The 24,001-nt window shown below is 46.8% G+C and overlaps 2 protein-coding genes and 1 long non-coding RNA gene across 3 annotated transcripts in view; 2 read left to right on the top strand and 1 right to left on the bottom strand.

The window, feature by feature from the left end:
* The first annotated feature begins 6,840 nt into the window (after positions 1-6,840).
* Positions 6,841-8,071, top strand: HTR1D (5-hydroxytryptamine receptor 1D). Its single transcript, XM_075114478.1, has one exon. The coding sequence runs from the start codon at positions 6,935-6,937 to the stop codon at positions 8,069-8,071; it is 1,137 nt and encodes a 378-aa protein (XP_074970579.1). The 5' UTR covers positions 6,841-6,934.
* Positions 8,072-8,671: 600 nt separating this feature from the next.
* LOC142066685 (uncharacterized) lies at positions 8,672-12,288 on the bottom strand. The gene is made up of 3 exons (XR_012663761.1): positions 12,149-12,288; positions 10,435-10,533; positions 8,672-10,306 (listed from the first exon to the last, which is right to left on the bottom strand). It is a non-coding gene; the product is annotated as an uncharacterized LOC142066685 (long non-coding RNA).
* A 2,553-nt stretch (positions 12,289-14,841) lies between these two features.
* LUZP1 (leucine zipper protein 1) overlaps positions 14,842-24,001 on the top strand; it is a 41,785-nt gene continuing 32,625 nt past the window's right edge. The window contains exon 1 of the mRNA XM_075114471.1: positions 14,842-14,980. The gene's annotated coding sequence lies outside the window, so the exon portion shown is untranslated. The remainder of the gene's footprint in view (positions 14,981-24,001) is intronic.

Genomic DNA, 24,001 nt, shown 5'->3' with positions numbered 1-24,001 from the left:
CAGAAGCTGCATCCTCATTTGATTATGATCTATGGACTGGCAGATTCCTACAGCTTCTTCTAACTGTATTTCATGGTGTTTGAACACGGTTCTCATCTCCAAGTTGGACTCCACAAACATTCTTATGCTGCATGCTTGAATCAGTTGTCCCAAATATGCAAGAACTTATTCAAAAATTTGTCCCTTTTTTGAGTTCTCCTGTGAGATGTACCTTTTGAAGGTGTTATTCCTGCTAGGAGTGCCACCTGGTGTTTGCCAGCTCACACATGGAGTAGCTTTATTACTGGTCAAGGCTTCAGCATGACAGAATATACCCATTTTATTTAGGCAAGACAGTGGATCCTACATTTAAACAAAAAATTAGAATCGGTTACAAAAAGGTGGGAGAGCAAATGGATTTTCAGTAGTTTGCTGAAATTTACCTCTGTTCTCAGCCATCCCTTTGCAATTCCCCTGGTTGTTACCCTCTAACTTCCGTGCGAACTTAAAGGAAATGTTCAACTTACTGAAAGACATTTCATCTTATTCTCTTTTTTCCTGTTCTATTCAGTGAAGGAGCAAATTCTGTATTTTCATTTCGACATACTTATTTTTGTATACCCTGTTTACCTCACTCCAATGCAGACCTGCAGGGGGGTACCACAGCATTCTCTCCGCAGCCGGGCGTTGTGAGAATCTGTTGTCAGATGCACCATAAAATTGCTGTTTGCAAGAATCACCCTGTTCTCCAGAAATGGTAGCTGTGCTACAGAACGGACAGAAATGTGTCATGACCTTGCTTACACTCTGGCCTGAATATCTTCGGCAATCCTTGGCAGCCTCTCGCCTTGCAGGGCTGTGGCTCTGTGTCAGCAGGGCCCATGCGATGGCTCTCTGTCGTGAGGAGCTGCCAGTGCCACGCAGCCTCCTGCGTGCAAGTTGACCTGCCTTGTCGCAGTTTGGCGCTTGGTTTCTTCTCCGACTTACCCAGGCTGGAGACCCTCCAGCCCTTGCTGTGTTAGTTTAACTGCAGAGATGGAATGCAAAGCATCTTCTCAAAAGAAGTAGCTGGTTTTAAGGCAGGACCCTGAACTGTGAAGCCGTCACAGTGGTTATCACCTGCATGATGATGTAGGCTTTTCACATGGAATATGTGCCTCACTTCACCTTCCAGACCCCAAACTGAGCTTTCTCTTTGTCTGCTAAGTTAAATAGCACTGCACTGTCTAAAATTCTTTCTCCATTTAAATATTATTTCCTGTGATGAAGTTATCTTTTCTTCCTTTTGATGAACAAAAAAGAATCTCTCCAGGATATCAAGACATGATTACACACCTCCTCAACTTTCCCAGGAACCACTGAATGTGTGGACACAGGAACTAACCAACAGGTCTCTCCCTCACGCAGCCTTCAGTACTCTTGGAGGTGTATAAATGAGGGACATGGTTAGCCCAGATCACATCTAGGGTGAAGGAGGGAGGCAGTTGCAGAGGGCAGTCCTGCAGTTAGGAGGTGCCATTCTCTCTGCACTGGCTATAGAAGAGGGTCTTGCTGTGGTTGTACCATCGCTGTCCAATATTTTCACCCCAGGGTCACTCTGTGCCTCGGTTTCTCATCATCCTCACTGCATGGGTCTAAGTTTGCACCATCCTCCCTTGACTGCTGAACCTGCGTGCCACCCTGGGATGGTAGCGTGGATAAACTAAGGACTGGTTTGGCCTCCTTTGCCCCCGACTGGTCTTGTTGGAAGCCTTGCCTGCAAGCATCCAGCAGAACCCTGCAGTTTGCCCCAAAGTATGCACTGTATGTCACATGTGCTGTGCTGTGCAAGCCTCACTCTGGTAAGCTGTGACATCACCTTCAATTTATTTCAGGCACTTTGAACTGAAAAAGCACCCTCAGCCCATGGCCAAGGGCACCAGGTGAAGCCCAAGAAGAAATGGACCAGGGACAGCGCCGACGCAGCCAACTCACCTGAGAGGATCTCCATCTTGAGAAACGTGGGTGAAAAACCCACCTTGTCCTGCCTGGTGGGGGGGCCAGAGGGATGACGTGGGCTAATGCCTTCAGCACTGTAAAGATAACTACCGGCACCACAACTAATGGCCTGGGATTACCCAGGCTGTAAATTGCACACACTGAAGACAATAATCCTGTCTAGAGGTGCTAACATCGTTAGGTTCTACTCAGTACACCTCGTGCGCTGGAGATCATGTAAACCCTGCCTAGGCAACACGTCCCACTGGGAGATTGTTCTCAGTGGAACATACTGGATGGCCTCTTCCTGCTTAGATGACTCTTTAGATGTCAGATGTGCTGGGTCAGGCCTTCTGCATCAGTTAGACCATCCAGATCTTCCTCCTTCAGGGCTCCCAGTGTTTCAGAATGTGTATGTCTATGCATTTGTGTTCTGTTTTCCTTAATATGCAGCTACATGTATGATCTTTTACTTGACTTTATTTAATGACTGCTTGAGATTTAATGTTATTTTTCTTCAGTGTGTGTAGTTTAAGAAAATGAATTTTGTTTTCTTTTCTGTTTTTTTCAACAGGAAAATAATTTACTTAATTGAAAAATTATTGGGAAAACATTAATTTTATCTAGATGGTAACTAAAATTTATTACAACCTAATATACTAATTCTAATTGGAGTCCCATCACTGATTTTTTTTTATTATATCAATGGTAGTGATCACCAACTCACAAAAATTAAGTAACAAGTCTCTAAAACAGGCATCGCAGGGAAGTACATTCAAACAAACTTTAAAAAATAGATTCAGAGTCCCTGATTCCTAAGCACATATGTAAGCACGTAACTTTGTGTTCTCAGTAGTCCATTGAATTTAGTGGTTGTTCATAGCATATGAAGTCGTATCACTAAGGAGATGCATAAGTCATTGCAATAGAGGGGCTGTAGATTTTAAGAAACTTTTATGACCATCCTGCCTGACCTTGTGCACATCCCCAAGCAGAGCACTGCCTGCCAGTTTTGTCCACTGAGCCCGAGAGCTTCCAGCCAGATGAAGTCGATCACAGTTCTGCATAGATACTACACTGTGTTTGTTTGGAGTTTTTTAATTTTGCATATTTACAGTTCCATACATTTTACTGCAGAATGGGACCTTACTGCTTGTAAGGGAAGGATTATTTTGATTAATTATTCTACATAAGTCTATATGCCCTGGTGATAATTTAGCATACGGGGAATAAATTTTAATGTCAGCACAGTGAACACCCAGGATAAAGCTCTAAAGTAGGGAACGAAAATTCTGTCGGGTCCACATGCTTTCATCATCTGTTTTAATCTGAAACCAATTAATAACATTGACTAGCTGCCTTGCATGATTACTGACATGTCTGATAGATGCCCCCCACCAATCAGAGTGGATAAGAGCTGCTCAATGTGCTATATGCATTTTTTGGTGAAAGAATCACAATCAAAATACTTTTTCTGTATGCACAAATGCATGATTTTATTAAATTTAAGAATATATGCTACTTAAGGTTTTGAGGACCCCAGCAGAAATCCTATAAGATGTGTCTGTTGTGGAGTTTAGAAACCTGACCTGGAGTTAGTTTTGAAAACTTCTTTCAGTTATGATAGCCTATTCATGGGGCAGGAAACGGCCAATGCACTCTTTCTGAGTACATGATAAATACCTGATTTGGAGCATTTTTGAAAAAAATTGGTTCTTTTCCATTGGTGATCACATCACAGGAAAACATAATTTATTTATAAAAATTAATTCAGTAACTTGGTATCTGTTGAGGCATTGTTTGGTTTCAGTAAAACTCTCTTCCAGTGTCAGGCTGTCCAGTTTATTGTTATGCCGAAGATTAATGATTCATTTGAACTCTAGACTAGTTCATTCAACTGAAAATACCATGTTTCATATCAGATTCCGCCCCCCCCCCCCCAGTGATTGACAGCTGCTGAAAGCACTAGGACTACTAATAGGCTTGTGCATATATAGGTGGGTGGGCAATGTGCACTTTGTTTTATTTCACATTGCTGGAATTGTTCTAACACTGAACAATGGCTGATACTTGCAAGGTATCAGAAAGGCTCAGTATCACTTTTCTCAGTAACTGAAATCAATATTGGACTTGGCTTTAGTTTTTGAGTAATAACAGTCATTGTCTTTAATATTGCTTGTCAGTCTGTCTGGTGTTTTTGGTTTAGATTTTCTCCTGCGTGGGACGTGCGATCAGCTCAGTGTTCAGGTAAAGAGATTTCTTAGACTCTCAAAGTGACAGCTCTGAAGTGAGCTATTACTGAGTCAGAGAGTTAAAAGGGATGGTAAAAGTATAGGAAAAAAATCCAGAGAAGATAAAGGAAATTTCTCACAGAGAAACTAGATTAGCATCCGCGTTCACTAAAGGAATTTGGAGGGTGTTTACAAGTGGAACATTTATTTCTGGCCAAAGTAAACAACAACAAATTGGCATTATCAGACAGCACTTGGCTAGAGAGTTTGATGCATCTCAAGATCCAAAATGCAGTGGCATCAGCCTCTACTTAATACTCCCTTTGCACCTGCCAGCTGCAAGGCAGCTGCTGTGATACCAGTTTCCAAAGAGACCTGGGCAGCTGCTTATCCAAAAGCCTGATGTCTGTACCTAGCCAGTTTGCAGAAATTATAATAAACAATAGTATTACTATACACATAGTAAATATGGCGTTTTAGGGAACAGTTAAAATGCCTTTTGTAAAGGTAAGTTATGCCTCACAAATTTGTTGAAGCAGTTAAGAAAAGCTGATGAGTACATAGATTGAGTGAAGACCAGCTTACACAATTACTTGGACTCTCAAGAGACTTCAAGTGATCAGGAAAGTACATGAATAGTGGGGTGATGACATCTGCTGATGAAACAAAGCTCTTCAGGGTAATGAACACACGGACCGACCGTGCAGAGTTGCAAAGAACCTTAGTTAAAAAGTGGGAGGAGGAATACTATACAGATAGATGCAAAAAGTGAGCAAACAGGAAAAAATGCAATGTTACCACTCATGGCTTTGGAATTATATTAATTGGGACTCTTCTCTGGAAATGTCAGATCAGTGCTATGTAATGATTAAAAAAGCAAAGTAAGTCCCAGGAATTATTAGGAAAGAAATCGAGAAGAGAACAGAAAACAGCATTATGCTGCAGTATAAATCTGTGGTGTGTCCACATCTTCAGCACTGTGGTTCTGGTCCCTCTGCCTCAAAAAACAGAGGTATCAGAGTTGGGAAAGCGTCAGAAAAAGGCAACAGGGTTGAGCTGAACATATGGGCCATTTTTGGAGACAGGTGACTGGATTTGATGGACTTTGGTCACTATGGTCATTCTTACGTTCAAAAGTTCTTATAAGCTGAACCTTTGCTCAGTGTCACAAAAAATGGTCATTAGGAAGAGGGTTAGCCTTCCTGCAAAAAAAAAAAGAATCCAGAAAGCAATAGTCTAGTGTGAAATATGAGACTCTTCTAGGTCCCCTTGTTGGAAAAATACACCTTAAAAGTACCTCTAAAAATAAGTTTAACTCACAGAAGGTCGATGTTTACAAAAAAATCAAACATGCAAACACAAAAAGTGTTGTTTCTTCTGTTAGGATTCAGGAACTCAAGAGAGGCTGTTTGACACCAAAGTGTTAGTGTTTCACGTAGAATATGTGATGCTCTTGCTCCACAGATTCCTAACCGAGTGACTCTCAGCTCTGCGTCTCAGATGGCATGAAACTGTACCAGTTATGACTGACAGAGGCGTTTCTCCTCGACGGCTGCGAAGAGGCTGGCCTGGTGATTGTCTTCTCGGAGAGGTTCGGCATCTCTCTTTTTAGCCTTCACAGCGTGCTTCAAGGCTGTTCGTGACCCATATTCAGCATCTCTTTCAAGAAAGCTTGGGCTGGCATAATGTAAGTGATATTCTGGTACTTGCGGGTGAATCTGAATGAAAGGTCTTAAGGAAGCCTGTCTTAGTGTGTTTCCTTCAGGCTTGTAAAGATTTCAGGTTACACTAAGTGAATCTAAAGAAAAGTATGGAAAGCCTGTAGACTGTATACTGTGATACCTTGACTTCCACAACTCATGTGTCGCTATTCTGGACGAAACTATTCGCTTTCTTTTTCCAGATCCCCTTAACCAGTCTATTCTTCCTCTTCTGAGGAAACCACCACTCCACAAGTCATTACAATCAATCACCATGTGCATGATCAGAAACATCTCCGTACTTGGAACATGCTGTGGTGTTTCAGCACCAACGCAATGAATTCTGGTACCCAACACCTGACTTCAGCATTTGAAGACTGTATGTTGAAGAGAAAACCTGAATGGTCTGGAGAAATAAATGAAAACAAAGCTCTGCACTTTTCAGAAAAAGGTCTTGGTTTACAAATCTGGCAGAAATCATGTTTACAGAAGGAATGCAGACAGCATTGTTTTGTACCTTGGGTATTCTACTAATAAAGTGTCCCTTATAAATATAAAAAACATGGCGTTCAGCTATTAGAGAGGATAGCTTTGTCCCAACCATAGGGACATCAATTACATGCCCAGATGTTTCTTTTTTAGCCTCTCACTCTTCAGTATTGATTTATGTAGCTTTGCAGAAGATCAGTTCAGAAAGGAGGTGTGAATAAAAGATAATGAAGAATGATTTAGTCATCTGCAAGATGAAAAGGAAAACCACCTGAATTCCCACCACTTACTGTACCCGCTTGTGTTGTCGTACACCAGAATCATGTCTGGATGATTATGTTAACATTTTGCTTTAACAATGATGCCATTGATGTGATGTGATGGAAAATCTAGCTTAGGAGAGTACCTCATCTATGGTGTAAGCTGAAGTTGTCAACAGGTTAATATTTCTTCACTGTTGGACTCCAGTATGAAAAGTTGTTTCAGCAAAATAGTAAGCATTTTTCTTTACCATTGCAGAAAAATTACACTGGAAAGTGAAAAGTGAAATCAGAGCAGATGACTCAGTACAACCATTCAGCAGAGCTCTCTCTCCAGAGCTCAGCAAATAGATCATTAACTTTCACTGAAACGTCACTGGCTTTGGATGAAAGGACACTATTAGGGCTGAAGATTTCACTGTCAGTCCTTCTGTCTGTTATAACTTTGGCAACGATCCTTGCAAACCTTTTTGTTGTTATTACAATTTTTCTGACTAGAAAGCTCCACACACCTGCAAATTACCTCATTGGCTCCTTGGCAGTGACCGATCTTTTAGTGTCTGTCCTAGTAATGCCCATCAGTATCGCTTACACTGTCACCCACACATGGGCCTTTGGCCAAGTGTTGTGTGATATCTGGTTATCATCAGACATCACATGCTGCACAGCCTCAATTCTGCACCTCTGTGTTATTGCACTGGACAGATACTGGGCTATCACAGATGCTCTGGAATATGCCAAACGCCGGACCGCTGGCCGAGCAGCGCTCATGATTGCCGTGGTCTGGATGATATCTATTAGTATTTCTGTGCCACCATTTTTCTGGAGGCAAGTGAAAGCTAATGAAGAAATTGCAAAGTGCACTGTGAACACAGATCAAATTTCCTATACAATTTATTCCACTTGTGGAGCTTTCTACATCCCGACTGTGCTCCTCCTGATATTGTACGGTAGAATTTACATAGCAGCTCGATCCAGGATTCTGAAGCCAACCTCATTATATGGGAAACGTTTTACTACTGCACACCTGATTACCGGCTCTGCTGGGTCCTCCCTCTGCTCCATTAATGCTAGCCTGCACGAAGGGCATTCCCATTCAGGTGGATCGCCAATATTTATCAATCATGTTAAAATAAAACTTGCAGACAGTGTCCTGGAAAGAAAAAGAATTTCTGCTGCAAGAGAACGGAAAGCCACCAAAACTTTAGGCATTATTCTGGGAGCTTTCATTTTCTGCTGGCTGCCTTTTTTTGTCATGTCCCTTGTCCTACCAATCTGCCAAGATGCTTGTTGGTTTCATCCCATCCTACTGGACTTTTTTACATGGTTAGGTTACTTAAACTCATTGATCAATCCAGTAATTTATACAGCTTTTAATGAAGAATTTAAACAGGCTTTCAAAAAACTAATAAATTTCAAAAAGTGTTCATCTTGAGCCTCTCCTGTTGTGTTACTGACCCCTGTGCAATCTTGCAGCCTACCTGGAAACTGTCTGTGCTTTTATTCCTAAGGTACAGAGTGGTAGTTGCCATCTCTGCTGCTACCCTGTGCTGTGCATGTACGTGGGAACTTCTTGCCAGTTTGGTACTTTCTGTCTGGAATTTTGTATCCTGTAACAGAACTTGTCTGGTCTCTGCAGCGATCATTTGTGTATATAAGATCAACACACAAAGCAAGCTTTGTAACGTGAAGGACTGCGAACCAGAGAGCTGGGTTTGTATGGTGAGGCGACACATATTATCCAACTCTGCCATGTCTTTGTAACCAGATGGGAGGAAAATGTGCATATTTGCAGGACATCAATATTTCTGCTGTATGTTATTAACAATTTATGTAGGCTGAGAGAGTTTCTGGAGAACAGGATCTGATGTCTACATTTTCTATGGCACGTATCCTAGCCATATGAAACGGATAAAACCTGTAACTTTTTCAGTTGTTGTGTGACACAGCCTGACTATAAGCAGCAGGGCATGGAAGGCACAGCATGTATATAAGTTCTATGGATATTTCACAAATATGTCATCTGAAGCTATGCTTTTGGTGAACCATAGAAAGAAGACAATTTATTTGAAATAATTTTTACACATTTTATCATGAACAGAATAGCCAGTGCAGAAATCCTACAAAATAAATAGCATGAAAATTATTGAAAAGTACCTTGATCTTATATTTCTGTTATTTAAATTTTGCATGCGCAAACTGAAACAGGAAAATACAGTTAGTGCCCGTGCGGATGACTGGGACCTCAGAAAAGAGCCGCCACTCCTTGGTGACAAGAAATGGGGAGCTAGGGAGGATAGAATGAAGTGACGTATCAAGGAAAACTTTCTTAGTGATTAAGGTTGCTGGGGTGGATGTGACATCACCGTCTCTGGAAGTCGTTAAGAACTGGTCAGACAAACATCTGTCAGAGGTCACAATGTCAGGACGCTCTGCTGGGGCTGTGGGGAGCGGAGCAGCTCCCTTCTAACCTGAACTTCTGTCTCTGGGATTATTTCCCCCATTTGGCAGGTGAGAAGCTGGCATATGGAGCTCTTGGTTGAAGTCTTGGACAGGCCAGCACACCAAGTGGTGCATCCCAAAGTTCATTTAACTGAGTCTCTGGGCATTTTACAGCAGAAGCGTCACATCCATACTCTATATCAGCAGCATGCATTGCTTTGAAAGAGTTATGCCATCATTCTTCTCACTGCTCTTCCATCTCTAGGCCTGCCCAAATTCATCTCCACCATCCACTGCTGTGGCCATCCCAACACACTCCACCACAGCCCAGGTCCACAACAGCTCTTCAGCCTCTCCTTTGCGTTCGCTCTCCAGTCTTGCAGCTTCTTCCTGGTGCTGGTGCCTCTGCTCAGGACTGAACCATAAAGTAATGTCCCAGACCACCCACATGCTGCAGAATCAGGCAGAGCAGCTGTGTAGGTCACAGATTTGTAGTCCTCTCTCTCACAGTACACACCAAGGGCAATTAAGGCTGCCCTGTGTGGGACACAGCTCCTCTCCCCTTCCAAGAGTGAGCTGATCTAGCTCGGTCCAGCTCAAGAGATTTTGATGGTGGCACTACCTGGCCATGTCCACAGACAGCTTCCAGAGTGTGTCCAGAGTGCCCACTGGCAGTGGTGGTTCTCCCGCCTGTGCTCACTCCTGAACTGTGCTAGCGCGTTGCCTGGGGACATGCGAGCTAGCACAGGCCACAGCCATATTGGGGAAGGAATGAACCATTCACTACTGTAGACAACTGAGTTCTCTACACCTGAGGCCAGGCCCTGGCACTATTTAATTTGCTGTTTTGGCATAACCTGTGTGAAGACATAGTGTATAACTTGTAGCTCCAGGCTCCCTTCTGGGCTGCCATCCCTGTGTCCTGGCCACTCCCAGCTTCTACCATTGTGGGACAGATGGGACGGCACCGCCAGTCCAGTGTCAGTCTGGTGGTAGCTGAGGTATGCAGGCATCACAAAAGGTTGGTGTAACCATCTCTGCTGGAATAATGGGATATACAGTCTCATATCAGGCCTGCAGCAGGGGACCTGTGTGACTACATGAAGTCAAAGGGATACAACTCCAGGATCCTGCACGGTCTTGTAACTCAAAGAACCATTTGTGGAGACTGGGGGAAGGTCTCCTAGCTTAACATAGGACATTGCATATTCCAGAATACTGGCATCTTCTAAAGGAAACAGAAAAACAGAAGATCCTCTGTCTGAGGAGGACATGACATTCTCACTGTAATGCCACAGCACATGCTTTTTGACCAAGAGAAAGATAGCAGCAGTATGAACTGAATAAGACATCGACCTGGTTCTGATGTTGCTGCTTGCTTCCCAGTGCCTTTGTTACTGAACCTTGATACAGCTGCAGGCTCCTAGGGGAGGTAATGGTGGTATCTTGCTGATCCTAGGAACAAGATATAGTTACACACACACAAGAAAACCCAAACCAAACAAGACTTATGTTGTTTGCTGTATAAAGTGTTGATAATGATGTAAGACTAGCAGCTATGCAGCACTGCTGCCCACACAAGCATGCATCTCTTTCTTTTTCCTGCTTACTGTGTTTAATAATATTCCTAAACTCGGTGTGGCACCTAGCACAGCCAAGGCTCCAGCTCTGTCAGGAGCTTTTAGAAACTAATTCAGTAAATATCAGGATGCTACCATGACTCTGATGTTATAAATACTTAAAGCCTGACTACCTGGAATCAGGTAATAACAGGAGAATCTCCACTTCCACTTAAAAAAATCTAGTCTGCAGAATGAAGCAAGAAATTTTGATTTGATGGATACCACTGGCTGAGAAAACAGTGGGCTGATTTAACTCACTAAACTGGCAGAAAAGTATTCACTCTGCATTGATTTTCTGCCAGTTTAATGAACCGAACAAATGCCAGAACTGGAACAACAGAAGCAGCACAGACACAGAAGTAGGGAGGGAAGGAGACTGCATGTATCATCATCAGCAAGCTGTAAGATCAACTTAGACACCTCATTTAAATTCACCATAGAAACAGAGCAAGTACAGAATAGCAAGAATATCTGAAGAATCAGTTCAGGGAGTTCATGAACCGGAAGATGACTCAGACAGACACTTTTAATAGCCACTGAGAAATCTGTTCTCTGAGCTTGTCTAATCCCTTTTCAACCTCATGCCTCTGGTGTTCGTGGCATCCTGGAGCCATCCACTTCTTATGTTATCAAGCTGTGCATAAACTGCATGAGCTACTTCTGTTTGTTTAGACCTACTACACCCATATGGGTCCTCTGTTGTCAGACATGCTAACAGCTGCTGTTGCTTCCCCGTATTATTCATGATTTGATGAGTGTTTGTCATTTCCCCTGCCCCCATCATCTCTGGACACATCTTCCCATATTACTTACACCCTGCACCCTTGGAACTAAACAACCTGTCTATCAAGTACCATAAGAAGAGGAGGCCGCCACTTCAGTGATAGTCTTCCAGCCAAGAAAGCTTCCTTATTTCTCCTCTTTTCCTCATGTATCACATTTCCTTTCCCGGGACAGAAACTTCTAATTCTCTAATCCCACAATACTAAGCTTATTTCTCTGAGATACCTGCCCAGGCAGCTGCAGCCCTGTTGCCACAGCCACTCTATCGCCAGCTGCAGCCATGCCACTTCCACACCACCCACAGCGGGCCGGGTGTCTCCCACGCAGTCCCAGAGGTCTGACATTTGTCATTCCGTTTTTCCACTCACTGTCCCTACCTCACACTGCAGTCCCCACAGCCTTCTACACGTGGTACACATGATGGTGGTGCTGAGCCTGGTGGCAGAGACGGGCCCTTTGCCTAGCCCCTGCCCTAGCCCGGATCCCCCAGGTGCCCTGCCACCAGCAAAGAGCCAACACGCGGCATGTTGTCAGGGAGCAGCAGGCACACAGCTTTCACAATGCCTTCCTTGCCCTTGCAGCCGCTTCCACCAAAATCTCCGTGATGAAGCGGAGAACATGTTTTCCTCATACCTAGCGACAAAGGTGTGCCGTTATTTACATACCTACACCTCAATGCTGGGCCCAGGGTATATGTGCGTCAGCAGGTCTCCACCTTCCACAGACATTTGGATCCACATGGAACGGGCACAGGGGTGTTATCATGGTGAGTCAACTGGACTGCACTGGGGGAGAAATGCTCGGCCACTGCATGCTCAGGATCTCTCATGGGTGACTGCTCTCTGGGGCTTGTTGGCCTAACCAGACTTGAACACCTGTGTTTGGATGGAAACACATTGATTTTCTCCCAGCTGGAATACATTTATATTTAAGTTTAAACATCTTGCAAGATGTTTAAACCTGTTTAGTGCAAGGGTGGCTTATCCCATGGGCCCCACCTGGTGCCCACAATGGCTGCTGGAACTTCGGGCCAGGCAGATGCTATCTCTTGGCACTTAAAGCCACTGAAGATTGTGGGGCTTGCATGGTGCTCTTTCTATCCAGAAAGACAATGCTGGATTTTTCTGACCAGTGTCATCAACATTGGATACTTCCTGAACTACAGTCAGCAAGATCAAGTAGATCCCATTATGCTGACTTTGCATATGGGGTGGTCCCCCCACAGCATCTCTCAACTACTTGATCCAGACGATGAGTGTGTTCCACATCCCCTGTCTTGCTCCTGCTGTGAGCAGGTTCTGCAGGACCAATGCCACCCGAGCCACCTTCACCTCTGGCCTCATAACCAGAGGTTTTGGCCTCCAAACATCTCGATGCTCTAAACTCCTTCATATTCTCCATGATATGGAGTTGGATCTTCTCTATTTGGCTGCACCCATCCATATCCAGGAGGGAATTTAGGCTTTTGATACACTTTCAGATGTTTTCACTGTGGAAACCAATGAGGACAACAGCAAGTAGCTTAAGCCTGAAGAAGGGTATAAGAATAAGCCAAACATATAACAACACTTTCCCAACATTTCTTCAGGTTCGTCTTTAGTCAGAGGAGGCATCGTTGTGATCCCCTGGCAGTCCCTCACAGAATTTTCATTCCCTTATTTGTTTCATGCTTTTCTGAAACACTTATGAACATCTGGTGCCAATATCATGCTGCAGCAATGAGTTTCACCATAAACTCTCTACAAAAAAGTAGCCACGCACAGCCCCATTCCTCTTCCAACACAGCAAGTCCAAAAAGCACATGGAAAGCACCCTAGGCTCTAATGTACGCAACTCCTGGCAAGCTTGGAGCACGTGCATTTAGTACATGCTGAATAAAAATTTACCTTTTTCTTCCATTTCATCTTACAGTTATACCCAGCTATGCCACTGCTAGATGTATTTCAAAAGCTGGCATTACGTTAGCAAACCTCCCTCATACCAGTTTGGAAATTAGAAGTAGAATCTGTAATGCAGAGAACCAAAAAACTGCTACTGCAGAGCACATGCGACATGTGCCTCCACTGCTGAACGCTGGTGCACAGGTGGAGTTTCAGAAAAGCAAAGACTTTCCCCAGTTAGAATGACTGTACACAAGACCTCCTCAGTTTGCCTAAAAGTAAGGTCTTGTTCATTCTTTATCTTTGTGTGAGCTTGGATGTTAGCCGTAAACCTAGAAAATTCACTCTGAAGTGTTGACGCTTCTTTCAGAACAAGTATATTTCAGACTGTGCTATGGGAACAGAACCAAAGAGTAATACTTTAACTCAGTATGACAGCATGTACAATATCAGAGCATCACAAGCCAAATCACCTAGTGCTTGAAGCACCTTGCTTCGGCACTGTCTGAAATAAAACAGTATTGGAAATATAATTTTAGCTAACATACCTACTGGCAAAAGGGGACAATGCATTGTGAGACTGCCACATCCAGCTGCATTTGCCGGGAGGCTGGAAGCACCCACCAGCTGCTGACTGGATCCTGTGTTGACTCAGCTGCGCAGCTGCAGCCCCGTGCTGCACAAACGCACTGAGCCATCGCTCCTCGGTGTCTGCCACCGTACCACCCTCCAGGTCGGCACCCATGAGCCCTGGGGCTTTGCTCACAGCCGAGTAACACTTTGAGCAGCTTTTCCCTGTTAGTGCTGAAAGGTGTCTTGTCTCCGATCCCATCTAAATGTCTCTGCGCTGCACGTACCAGCGGCGGAAACAACCACAGCTGGGTCCCCGATTGATTCTAAGCCAAGCCGCAGACTCCAAGACATGACGCAGCAGGGGGCAGGCAGGGAAGGTCCTGGAACGCAAACGCCTCAGTAGGCTCTGCCCCGTTCCTCGGGAGACTCTTGTGAACGCCCCGTGTATCGGGCCGGGAGGAAGCGCCCGCGACGGCGCCGGCCGTGCCCACCCCAGAACCCTGGGGCGGCGGCAGCCCCCGGAGGAACCGCGGGAAGGACTCGGCGTGGAGGGCTCCCGTGCACAGACCCACCGTGAAACCAGCGGGCCTCTCTCGCACCCTGCGCCCCGTCCCGCAGCCGCCCCACGGCGCTCAGCGCCGGCGAGTGACTCGCCCCATCCCCGGTCCCCCCGTCTCCCTCCTGGGGCCCTCCACAAGGTAGCGGCCGCTCAGCGCTGCCACAAGGCTCCCCCCGCCCCTCCCACCGAGCGCGGCCCGGCCCGATCCCCCCCAAAATGGCCGACGCTCCCTCACCCCCCTCTCCAGGGCCTAGCGAGGGCGCCGCGGCGCCGCACCGCGTCCGGGCCGGGCCCAGCAGCCCCCGCCCCGCGCCCGTTGACGTCAAGCACCGCCCGGTACCGCGTCCCTCCCCTCATTGTCAGCGCCCGCACCCGCCGTCCGAGCCCGGAGCCGCTCGCGGGCTGCGGCTGCCCAAGCCCGGGCTGCCCCGCCGGCCAGAGCGCGCCGCGGGCGGGAGGGAGGCCCGGCCGCTCCCGCTGCCCAGGTAGGCGGAGGTGGGCGATGAGGGTGCGGGCGGGGGGTGCCGCGGCCCCGCCACACCGGCGGGGCGGGGAGGAATTCGAGGCATCCGCTTTGTCTCCGCGGCCGGCAGACCGCCTTCCCTGCCCGGCCCTGCGGCGCCCGCCGGGGCCTCGGCTCCCGCTCGGAAATGGAGCCGCCGTCGGGCTCCTTCCGACGTGACCGGAACAGCCGCTTTCCTGAGCGGAGAGCGGCCCCGCTAGCGCCCGGTGCCCGCCCGGGAAGGGCTCCGTCCCTCCGGGGCTGCTGCGAGCTGCCCTGGGCAAGGTCTTAGCTGAGACTTTGGAGGCTTCCAGGCGCTCAAAGCATGGGATTTCTGGAATAATAATTTTTTTTTAATGGCTGCAGCCATATCCTCCCTTTCCTGTTGCTTAGTTTTTCTGAATTCCCCCTTCTTTCCCCAGCCCACCCACACTTATCATATAATTAATAATGTTCTCCCTTTTATATGTGAGCTCTTCTGATGCTCTGCCTTTGTTAGTCACTTTAGCTTTCCTTGGCTCCCCCATCGTGAGGGAGTTCATTGATGGGGTGTTGCAAAACCTTTCTTTTTCTCTTCATAAAATTTCTTAGAAGTACCGCATTCAGCTTCACCAGGTGTTCCACGTGCTGGCATGCGAAGCAATTGGAATGGCAGACCTTTGGTGGTTGTCCTTGGTGACCACGCTTTCATTGCAAATCTGCATTTTTTTCTTCCTCTAATGCTACATCTGAAGCCTTTAAACCAACTAAACACAAGTTAAAGTGACCGTCCCAACTAATCAGCGCATTTGAGTTAAGCGCAGTGGGATTAGATTTTAATTGGTACATAAATTCTGTTAAAATCTGCCACAAAAATCACGGGAAAGAGTGCTAGTCATCACAGTGTGCATTGAGTTGCTTCTCATCAAGTCTCTGAGAGCCGCCAGGGCGGGTGAGCGCCTCTCTGAGCAGTACCACACAGCGATGACAGTGAAAGGGGGAAGTATTTTTACAACCCTGGAGTAGTCTCAGGCATTTAGAGTTTAGGGAAAAAATGCAGTTACCACAGTCTCTTGGCAGAGGTACGCATCTCCCGGCCTGCTGGATAGTGAGGAGGGACAGAGTTCCTCAGTGTTTCTGCTCCCTCTGTGAGGACAAAACCAACAGCTATGTGCGCTGGTCAGTTAATGAAGCCCATGGCCAGCCAGCATGTTTCAGCAGGGGCAGTGTGCTCCATGGCTGTTCCGTGTCCACGGCACTTGTAGAAGCATAATTCCTCCATTGTGTTGGCTCTGCAGCGGTAAGGATGGCAGAAAACGGTTGGCACTGCCTGCTGGGCTGAACCCCCACCCTGGGGCTCTGAGAGGCCCGAGGGAGCAGTGGTTGTGCAGGGGGCTGGGGTGCAGGATGCCTCCCGGGCTTGGGACACCCTTGCTGGGATTACACCCCGGCAGCGGGGGCTGGTTGGGGCTGCCTGTACCAGGCCAGGCACTGTGGGGAGGAGGAGGATGTGGAGGGATGGTTGCTGTGTTTGTTTTGGATGTGTGGCTGAAAGTTCCTGCAGGCAGGAGTAAATCTGGGGTAAGGGGGTGTGGGAGAATGGAGCAATTCAAGAGTAGGCAGGTGCCCATTAACTAACCCCTATGCCTCTGTTCTGGTTGGAGCCGCTCTTCAGCCTCAGCTTCCCCATAATCCTATAAATGCTAAAGTTTCTTCACTCCAGTGCAGGGTAATCTGACTGATTTCTACTTTCTAGGAAGTCAAAATAAGTTATGGCAGTGCGGGCTCTTTGCTAGCCCTTTGGCATTCTCTGTGGTCTGAAAATTTGGCCCAACTGAGAATAAGTTTCTGAATTCATTTATTTAACGTGACTTAGGAAGTGTAGACAAAAATAGCTCTTGTTAAAAAACAATGCTTTCAAATGTGGCTATTACCAGAACAAGTAATGTTTGAAAGCCCGGTGTGCCTTACAGTCTAGACCACATTATTTTGTTTGTTAAAAGGGGTTGGTGATTGCATCTTCGAGCATGACCTTACCATAGTATTGCACACAGGCACTGCAAGGTTGTGCTTGTCCTCTGCAAAACCTTTCCTTCCCACCGAGGGCTGCGGTCGGTGAGGAACCAAATGATATGCGCCTCCTTCCTCGTGGAAGCTTTTCAGAAAGTGTGGCTGGTATGACTGATCCAAGTGACAAAACAGGACAATTTTGATATAATTGTTACACTAAAATGAAGCAAATAATTCTTTTAGGAGGCCGTTTGGATTGGAAGAGTCACATAATGGTGAGGATTAGTAGCAGCAATATGTTTTGCACTAGCTAGTGCAAGGCAGGTCATAGGAACCCTTAAAATGTATTGGAAGGGAGAACTTTAGTTGTGGTGGTTATGACTTTGTTAGTTACGTCTTTGCTAGTCTGTTGTACAGTCTTTTTGCCTTGGGTATTGTCTGGATCTGCACATGTGAAGTAGAAAGCCTGAGTGTTCTCAAACACTTGGTGACAGCTGATGGGCAGTGTTGCTCGCCATCACTTCCTGCATCCCTGGTGCTGGTGATCTGCTTCATCCTTCCCTCTGCTTTAGGTGGGCTGCATCTTTGGAGGGCTTTGAGTCATTTAATTTGATCTCCTTTTCTCTCCGTAGTCACCAAGGGTGGCATTCACCTCCCTGTCCAAGCTCAGCTGTTTGCCAGGGTAACAGGGGAAGGCAGTCTTCTGTGGTGGTGACTGCAGCCACCCGCTGCACACACTGTGGACAGTCACATCTCTCTGGATTTGAGGGTTAAAAGCTGGTGACAGAATCAGTTTGGTTGAAAACCCACAAAAAATTTGCCTTTAATTGCCCAGATTTAGGAGCCTTCAGAACCATCCTGACTCCAGAAAGGTGCTGCGATCATGCCATTGCTGTGGAGTCGGCGGGGTTGATTCAGCAACCTGAAATTCAGAGCACTTTTTGAGATGATCAAATATACCATGTGGCATTGGATGTCAGCCACCAAAATGTGGCAGTTCAGGCCTTAATCTTTTTGTGTCTCTGGCTTTCTCTTTGTAGGTTTTGGCAGTGATGCTCCCCTGCGGAGGCCCTAATCTTGGCAGATAAGGGGTTGTAACACAGTTCAGCCCTGTGTTCTTTAACCCTCGCCCGGGTGGAGTAAGATACGCAGGTGCAACAAGCAGCCTTACCTAAGCGCACTGTCAGTATGCGCAGGAGCATAAACACCATGCACAGGCAGTTTCTGTTTCCTTCTCTGTAAAACAGAGCCAAGACTATTTCGGTGCATCAAATTTTATGTTTGCATTCCTGAACATTTGAGATTCTCACAGAAACACAATCTGGAAAGGTGAATGCACCGTTACAGTAAAGGGCTGAAAGGAAAGAGGGCTTTTAGAAAACATGAGTTTTAATGTTATACCTAGCAATCAGCCTGCTACGTAGCCTTTTGCCATGAGAGCTGGATAAGCTTTGCCAATGGTGGAACCTGTTAGGATCCACACCAACACCCCAGGAATGAAATGGATCATTTATTCGCTTAGGGACAGGGTTGCCAAAATCCACAGCTGTGAAGTGGAAGGAAACATCAGCTGCTAAGTTTGTTTCTGTGTGACAGTGGGCAGATGGGAGCTGCTGCTTGCTGCTGCAGCTCGGAGGGCAAACAGGGATTTTCACATCCTCTGCAGTCACGATTTTGGGAAGCACTATGTCAGTGTAGGTAGGCACTGTAGCTGGAGGAGATGGGTTTGCCTTTCCCTTCATCCCAGCCGCTTTCTCCTCCGGGTGCCCTTTCCAGCCCTACCAGGCCGATACAAACTCCGTGCAGCTGTGGGAGCTGGTCTGGGTGAAAATTAACCATTGGCCTCCCCCCACCTGCTTTAACCCCGTCTAATTCCCAGCCTGGCTGCAGGGTTGCTTTTGTCTGGCTAGGAGAGGGGAGCGCAGGGCTAGAAGAGGGCAGGCGTGGTGCAGGGCCACCTAAAAATTACAGTAGAACTTCAGTGTGAGGATCTGGTCCAAAGTCTGTGAGGTCACTTGTGCAGTGATAGCATCCCCTGAGCCCGTTAAGCATCACTGCATGTGTGCCAGCATTTGTATCTCTGCCCACCACCTTGCTTTCGTGATGACTTTGGACGTGCTGCCTTTGCAGAGTTCCTGCTCGCACAGACACCGTGTTTAGAGGACTTCAGTGGAAAAGTTCCCATATTTATTAAGTCCTAACAATTTTGGCCCTGTTCGTCAGAGCTTCACTGGATTGGGCAAACATCAAATATCTTCTTCTCAAAGTAACTTCTGAGTCATATCATCAGGGTTCTCATCAGCTATATTGAACTTGAGCCAGCAAAATGCACTGGTCTCACATGTGTAAATACTTTGTGTGAGCTGGAAACTTCTGTATTGCTGCTCCTTGGCCATCCTGAGCTGCCTCATCCCCTGTGCTGCCCTGGCCCTCGTGGAACTGGCTGTGCACAGCCCAGCATGAGTGGGCTGGCCCAGCTCTCTGGGCAGATCCCACTTTTTACAGGTGGGCTTCTGCACGCTTCAGGGTGAAGCAGGGTGGAACTTGTGCTGCCAAGCACGGGCACTTCTGCGCCACCCCCTCGCCATCTGCCCTGGTTTGGGAGGAATGTGGTGCTTTTGCCCCTTCCAGTCACCAAGGGGAAAGTGTTAGGCTTTAATGATTTTAATCAGTGCTGCATGGACAAGCCCCTGCATGCAAACATTTATAGTTCTGAATTTACTTAGCTAATTGGTTTTTAAGTCATAGATTAAGTCATAGTTTGACCTTCTGTACAGCCCATGCCATGGTATCAAACCTCACTTAGTATCAAGTTAACTCATTAACTTAGACATTTTTGAGGCTTGTGATTTCAAATTGCAAACTTGATGGTTGGGGGGTGTGTTGGTGAATACGAATAAGATTTTTTGTCATGAAAATCCATTTTCCTTGGTTGGATTTGTGATTGCTTGGCTCAGAAGTAGCAGGACAGATTTCATTCGAACACCCTGCAAATGGCGTTGTAGCCAAGACCAGACACACCCCCCCAGGTGTGCGCCGCATGCCTCTGAAGAAGCAGAGCAGCAGGAGGATATGAGAACTGAGGCTTTCTTAGTCCTGGTAGGAATCGGCTTTGGTGGTTAATATTACAAAACCCCTGAAGGTTGGGGGTCATGTGTCAGGCTGCACAGCAGGAGAGAAGAGCATCTGCTTCTGTAGGCAGGTGATGTGAGAGGGCTCCCTGACCTGTGTCACGGCAGAGCAGTCCTGCCAGGCGGCTGAGGAACATGCCTCCTGGGCGCATGCCACCTCTGCTGCAGGACAGCACCACTCCCACTCTGGGAGCCAGCGGGCAACGTGTAGCGGGTCGTCCCATCAACTACTGGCATCCACTCCAAGGGCACAGGAGCAGGCAACAGCTGGCACGCTGTGCTGGAAATGCAAGTGCCACCGTAGGAAAAGGTGGAGTAGGCGTGAAAGAGCGAGGACATTGTTATGTGACGTGGTAAGACCTGTGTCCATACTTGTAATATATGTGTTGCAGGGTTCTAATTGACCTCTAAAGTGGTAGCTTCATCCTAAGCTGAAGATATGCCTTTCTACATGACTGATTACAATGAACGTAAGCCCAAGCATCTCATTAATTAGGTCAAGCACGTTTCTCTTTACCTGGAATGTTTACTTTTCATGTTTTCCTCTGTTGTTGCATGCAGTCCAGACACTTGCAGAAAGGTGAAACAGCTTAAGGCTGTGCAGCGCAGGCTTCTGGCAGCGTAGCTCTCTGCTTCCTGGTGTTGTCAGCTCTGCCACACCGTGCTGCATGCAGCACGGCGTCCTGCAGCTGGGAACGACACATTTTGCTGCAGTGCTGCACCCTCGTTACATGTTGCAGCAGAATCTGTCAGACTTTGTTTTCACGTTCATTCTCAAAATTGCTTTTATACACATTATCTGGGTTTTAAGCTACAGCGCTGGCTTGTGGCTTCCCTGTTGGGTTGGTTTGAAAATCTCAGGGTATGTTTCCAAAGCCAAAAGGAGGCTGCGGAGGCTCCAAGCTTGTGCTGATCATCTGATTCCACTGCAGCACTTTCAGCTGCTTGTGCCTTTGAGGTGCCTGTGCCTCACGTGGGAGTGCAGTGGGTTACCTTAAAGGGAAAATCTGATGAAACTGCTTCAAGAACTTGTTGTTACATGTGATATCTTAGTGGAATTTACCAGAATAGAAAGGAGATTCCTGACCTGGGATCTGGAACAGAGCTGAAAAAACACTAATTCCTCAGGTAGTGTGAATCATTTGGAAATATGTCTGTTTTTACTGGAGAACAATAATTCCTGTGTGATAATAAATAACTGTTAGTATTGCGTTGTGGTGAGAATTTGAACTTGCAGCAGTCGAGAAATCCTAATGAAACTTCTCACTCCACTGTCTGTATACCATTCTGTATAGCTACTGTTTGGGATTGGTTTTAGTATTGTGGAGTGTGATTAATGTCTTAGCATAAAGCTGTCCTGTGTAACATGTGAGTGTTGATGTTTCTCTGTGAGATTTGGCTCAGATTTGATAGCATATTTGGTGAGATTTGATAGTATATTATAAACTGCCTGCATATGCTCTTAAATTCTCTGGATGTTGCCTTCAGGTAGCTTTTTGCACTGGGCAGAGCGCAGCAACAAGAAGCACGGTTTGGAATAGGGCATTTCTTTTTCTCTGAAAAGAACCGTCACAGAGGTACTACGAAGGGGAGGGTGAGTATTATCAGTGTTTTGGGAAAGCTATGAAACTGTGTTTGAAGGTGAATGCAGGCAATGCTACAGCCTGCTGTGGAGGTGGGGGGACCATTTTCCTGTGGTGATTGGAAGATGGGGGTGGCTCTTTGAGTGCTTAGTCTCTGCAGAGCATAGACAGTAAACGAGCTCCTGGTAGCTGAGTGTTAAATAGCTACAGATGCAAGGCTGGGTTTAGGCACAGGCAGAGTAAAACAGCAGCGGCTGTGTGCAGAGAAACAGTTGTGCCCTGTTGACTGCCTTGATTGCCGTGTGGCACCTTGATTGCTGTGCAACACTCCTTGAGCCTGGGTCACCTTCCCTGCATCTGCCCCTAGCAGCAGTAGTGGCAAGCCTCATGCTCTAGCTTTCTTTCCCTGTCTTACAACAAAAATATGCTCCCAAGCCCTTACCCACAGATTATGTCCATTCACTTTTTCCTCTGCTGCCTGCATTTTGAGCCTATTTGGACATTAAGGCTGTTGTTGTTCGGTGTTTTTTTTTTCCCCTCCTCCTTTCTTTCTTAATTTCTTCTTTATTTAGAGATCTCTGCCGTGTGTGCCTCCAGTGACCGCTGTGACTGCCAGCACATGTGGCTGGGAGCGCTCAGCACGGTCCTTGCTTTGGAGCCTGGCTGTGCTGTGTGTGAGCTGCTGGGGCACACAGAGCACTTCTCTGCAAAAGCAGATCTGGTGGCAATGGTCTGGACAGGGTCAGCAAAGCGCCGGTGGCATGGCGGTGACACTGTGTGGGGCTGCATGAGTAACAGCACAGGTCAAGGGAGACGGTTGTTCTCTTCTGCTCGGTGTGGGTGAGGTGGTGTCTGAAGTGTTGAGAGTCAGGTGGATCTTCCACTGGGCCGGGTTGCTCAGAGCGCCGTCCAGCCTGACCTTGAACACTTTTAAGTGATGGGACATCCACAAGTTCTCTGGGCAACCTGTTCCAGTGCCTCACCACCTTCACTGTAAAAAGTATATTCCTTATGTCCAATCTACACCTACCCTCTTTCGGTTTGAACCCGTTTCCCCTTGTCCCGTTGCTACTGGCCGTGGTAAAAAGTCTCTCTCTGTCTTTCTTATAAACCCCCTTTATATATTGAAAGGCTGCAATAAGGTCTCCCAGAGCCTTCTCCAGGCTGAACAACCCCAACTCTCTCAGCCTTTCTTCACAGGAGAGGTGTGCTAGCCCTCAGATCGTTTTTGTGGCCTCCTGTGGACCTGGGGACTCCAGAGCTGGACGCAGCACTGCAGGTAGGATCTCACCAGAGCAGAGTGGGCAGGATGCCCTCCCTCCACCCACCAGCCATGCTTCTTGTGATGCAGCCCAGGATACAGTTGGCTTTCTGGGCTGCAAGTATATGTTTCTGGCTCCTGTTCAATTTTTCATCCACCAGCATCCCGAAGTCGTCCTCCGCAGGGCTTCTCTCAAGCCATTCATTCCCCAGCCTGTACTGGGGATACTGGGGATTGCCCCAATCCAGGTGCAGGAAGTTGCAACATGGTAAATTCTCACTGGATGTAAAAGAAAATGTTTTTTACCACAAGGTTGATCTGACAGAGGAACAGTGTCCCAGGGGCCTCTTGCAGATTTTTCACAACTTGGTGCAGTCCTGAGCAACCTGCTTCGGATTTAGACACTAACCCTGCTTGTAGTGGGACCTGGATTAGGTTCTGTGACACTTGGGGTTAACTTCGTCCCCTTACTGGCAACCAAGATGAGACAGAATATGTGGATTTCCCACTCCTTCCCTCCTCTGTAGAAAGGAATAGCCTGGTGGGGGAAGTGGTGTGGTCCCATCTCAGTACAGCCAAGCCAGTCCTTCCTTCCTGTGAAACATCCTTCCTTCAGTCCAGGGAGTACAAGGGGAAAAAGAACACATAAATAACACGAGGGAGCAAGGTTAGCCAGCCATGCCCTGGAAGAGTGCTGGAGGGAGACCCTCTGCTGCCATTTGTGGCTTATACTCAAATTTTCACTCTCTACTTCTTAAACGTGCTGTAAGAACAGCATATGCCCTCTTGGCTCTGATCTTCATTTAGGATGGGTGGGATTCAGATAAATTAATGCTTGGCATTGAACCTGCAGATTTCCTCATTAGCATCTTGTGAAATGCTTGCAGGAATACATGTGCTTTGAGAGCAATAGAATTTGTCTGTCTTCTGTCCAGAGTACCTGTTGTCCATGGTCCATTACATACCAGTGGACTTAAAAGCAAATGCAAGTTGCCCAGTAGAACTGCCTCTTTATTAATGTAGGGTATTTAAAGATTGCT

This window comes from Phalacrocorax aristotelis, chromosome 20, assembly GCF_949628215.1.
Source record: "Phalacrocorax aristotelis chromosome 20, bGulAri2.1, whole genome shotgun sequence".
NCBI lineage: Eukaryota > Metazoa > Chordata > Aves > Suliformes > Phalacrocoracidae > Phalacrocorax > Phalacrocorax aristotelis.
This window is presented reverse-complemented; position numbering and strand designations above follow the sequence as displayed.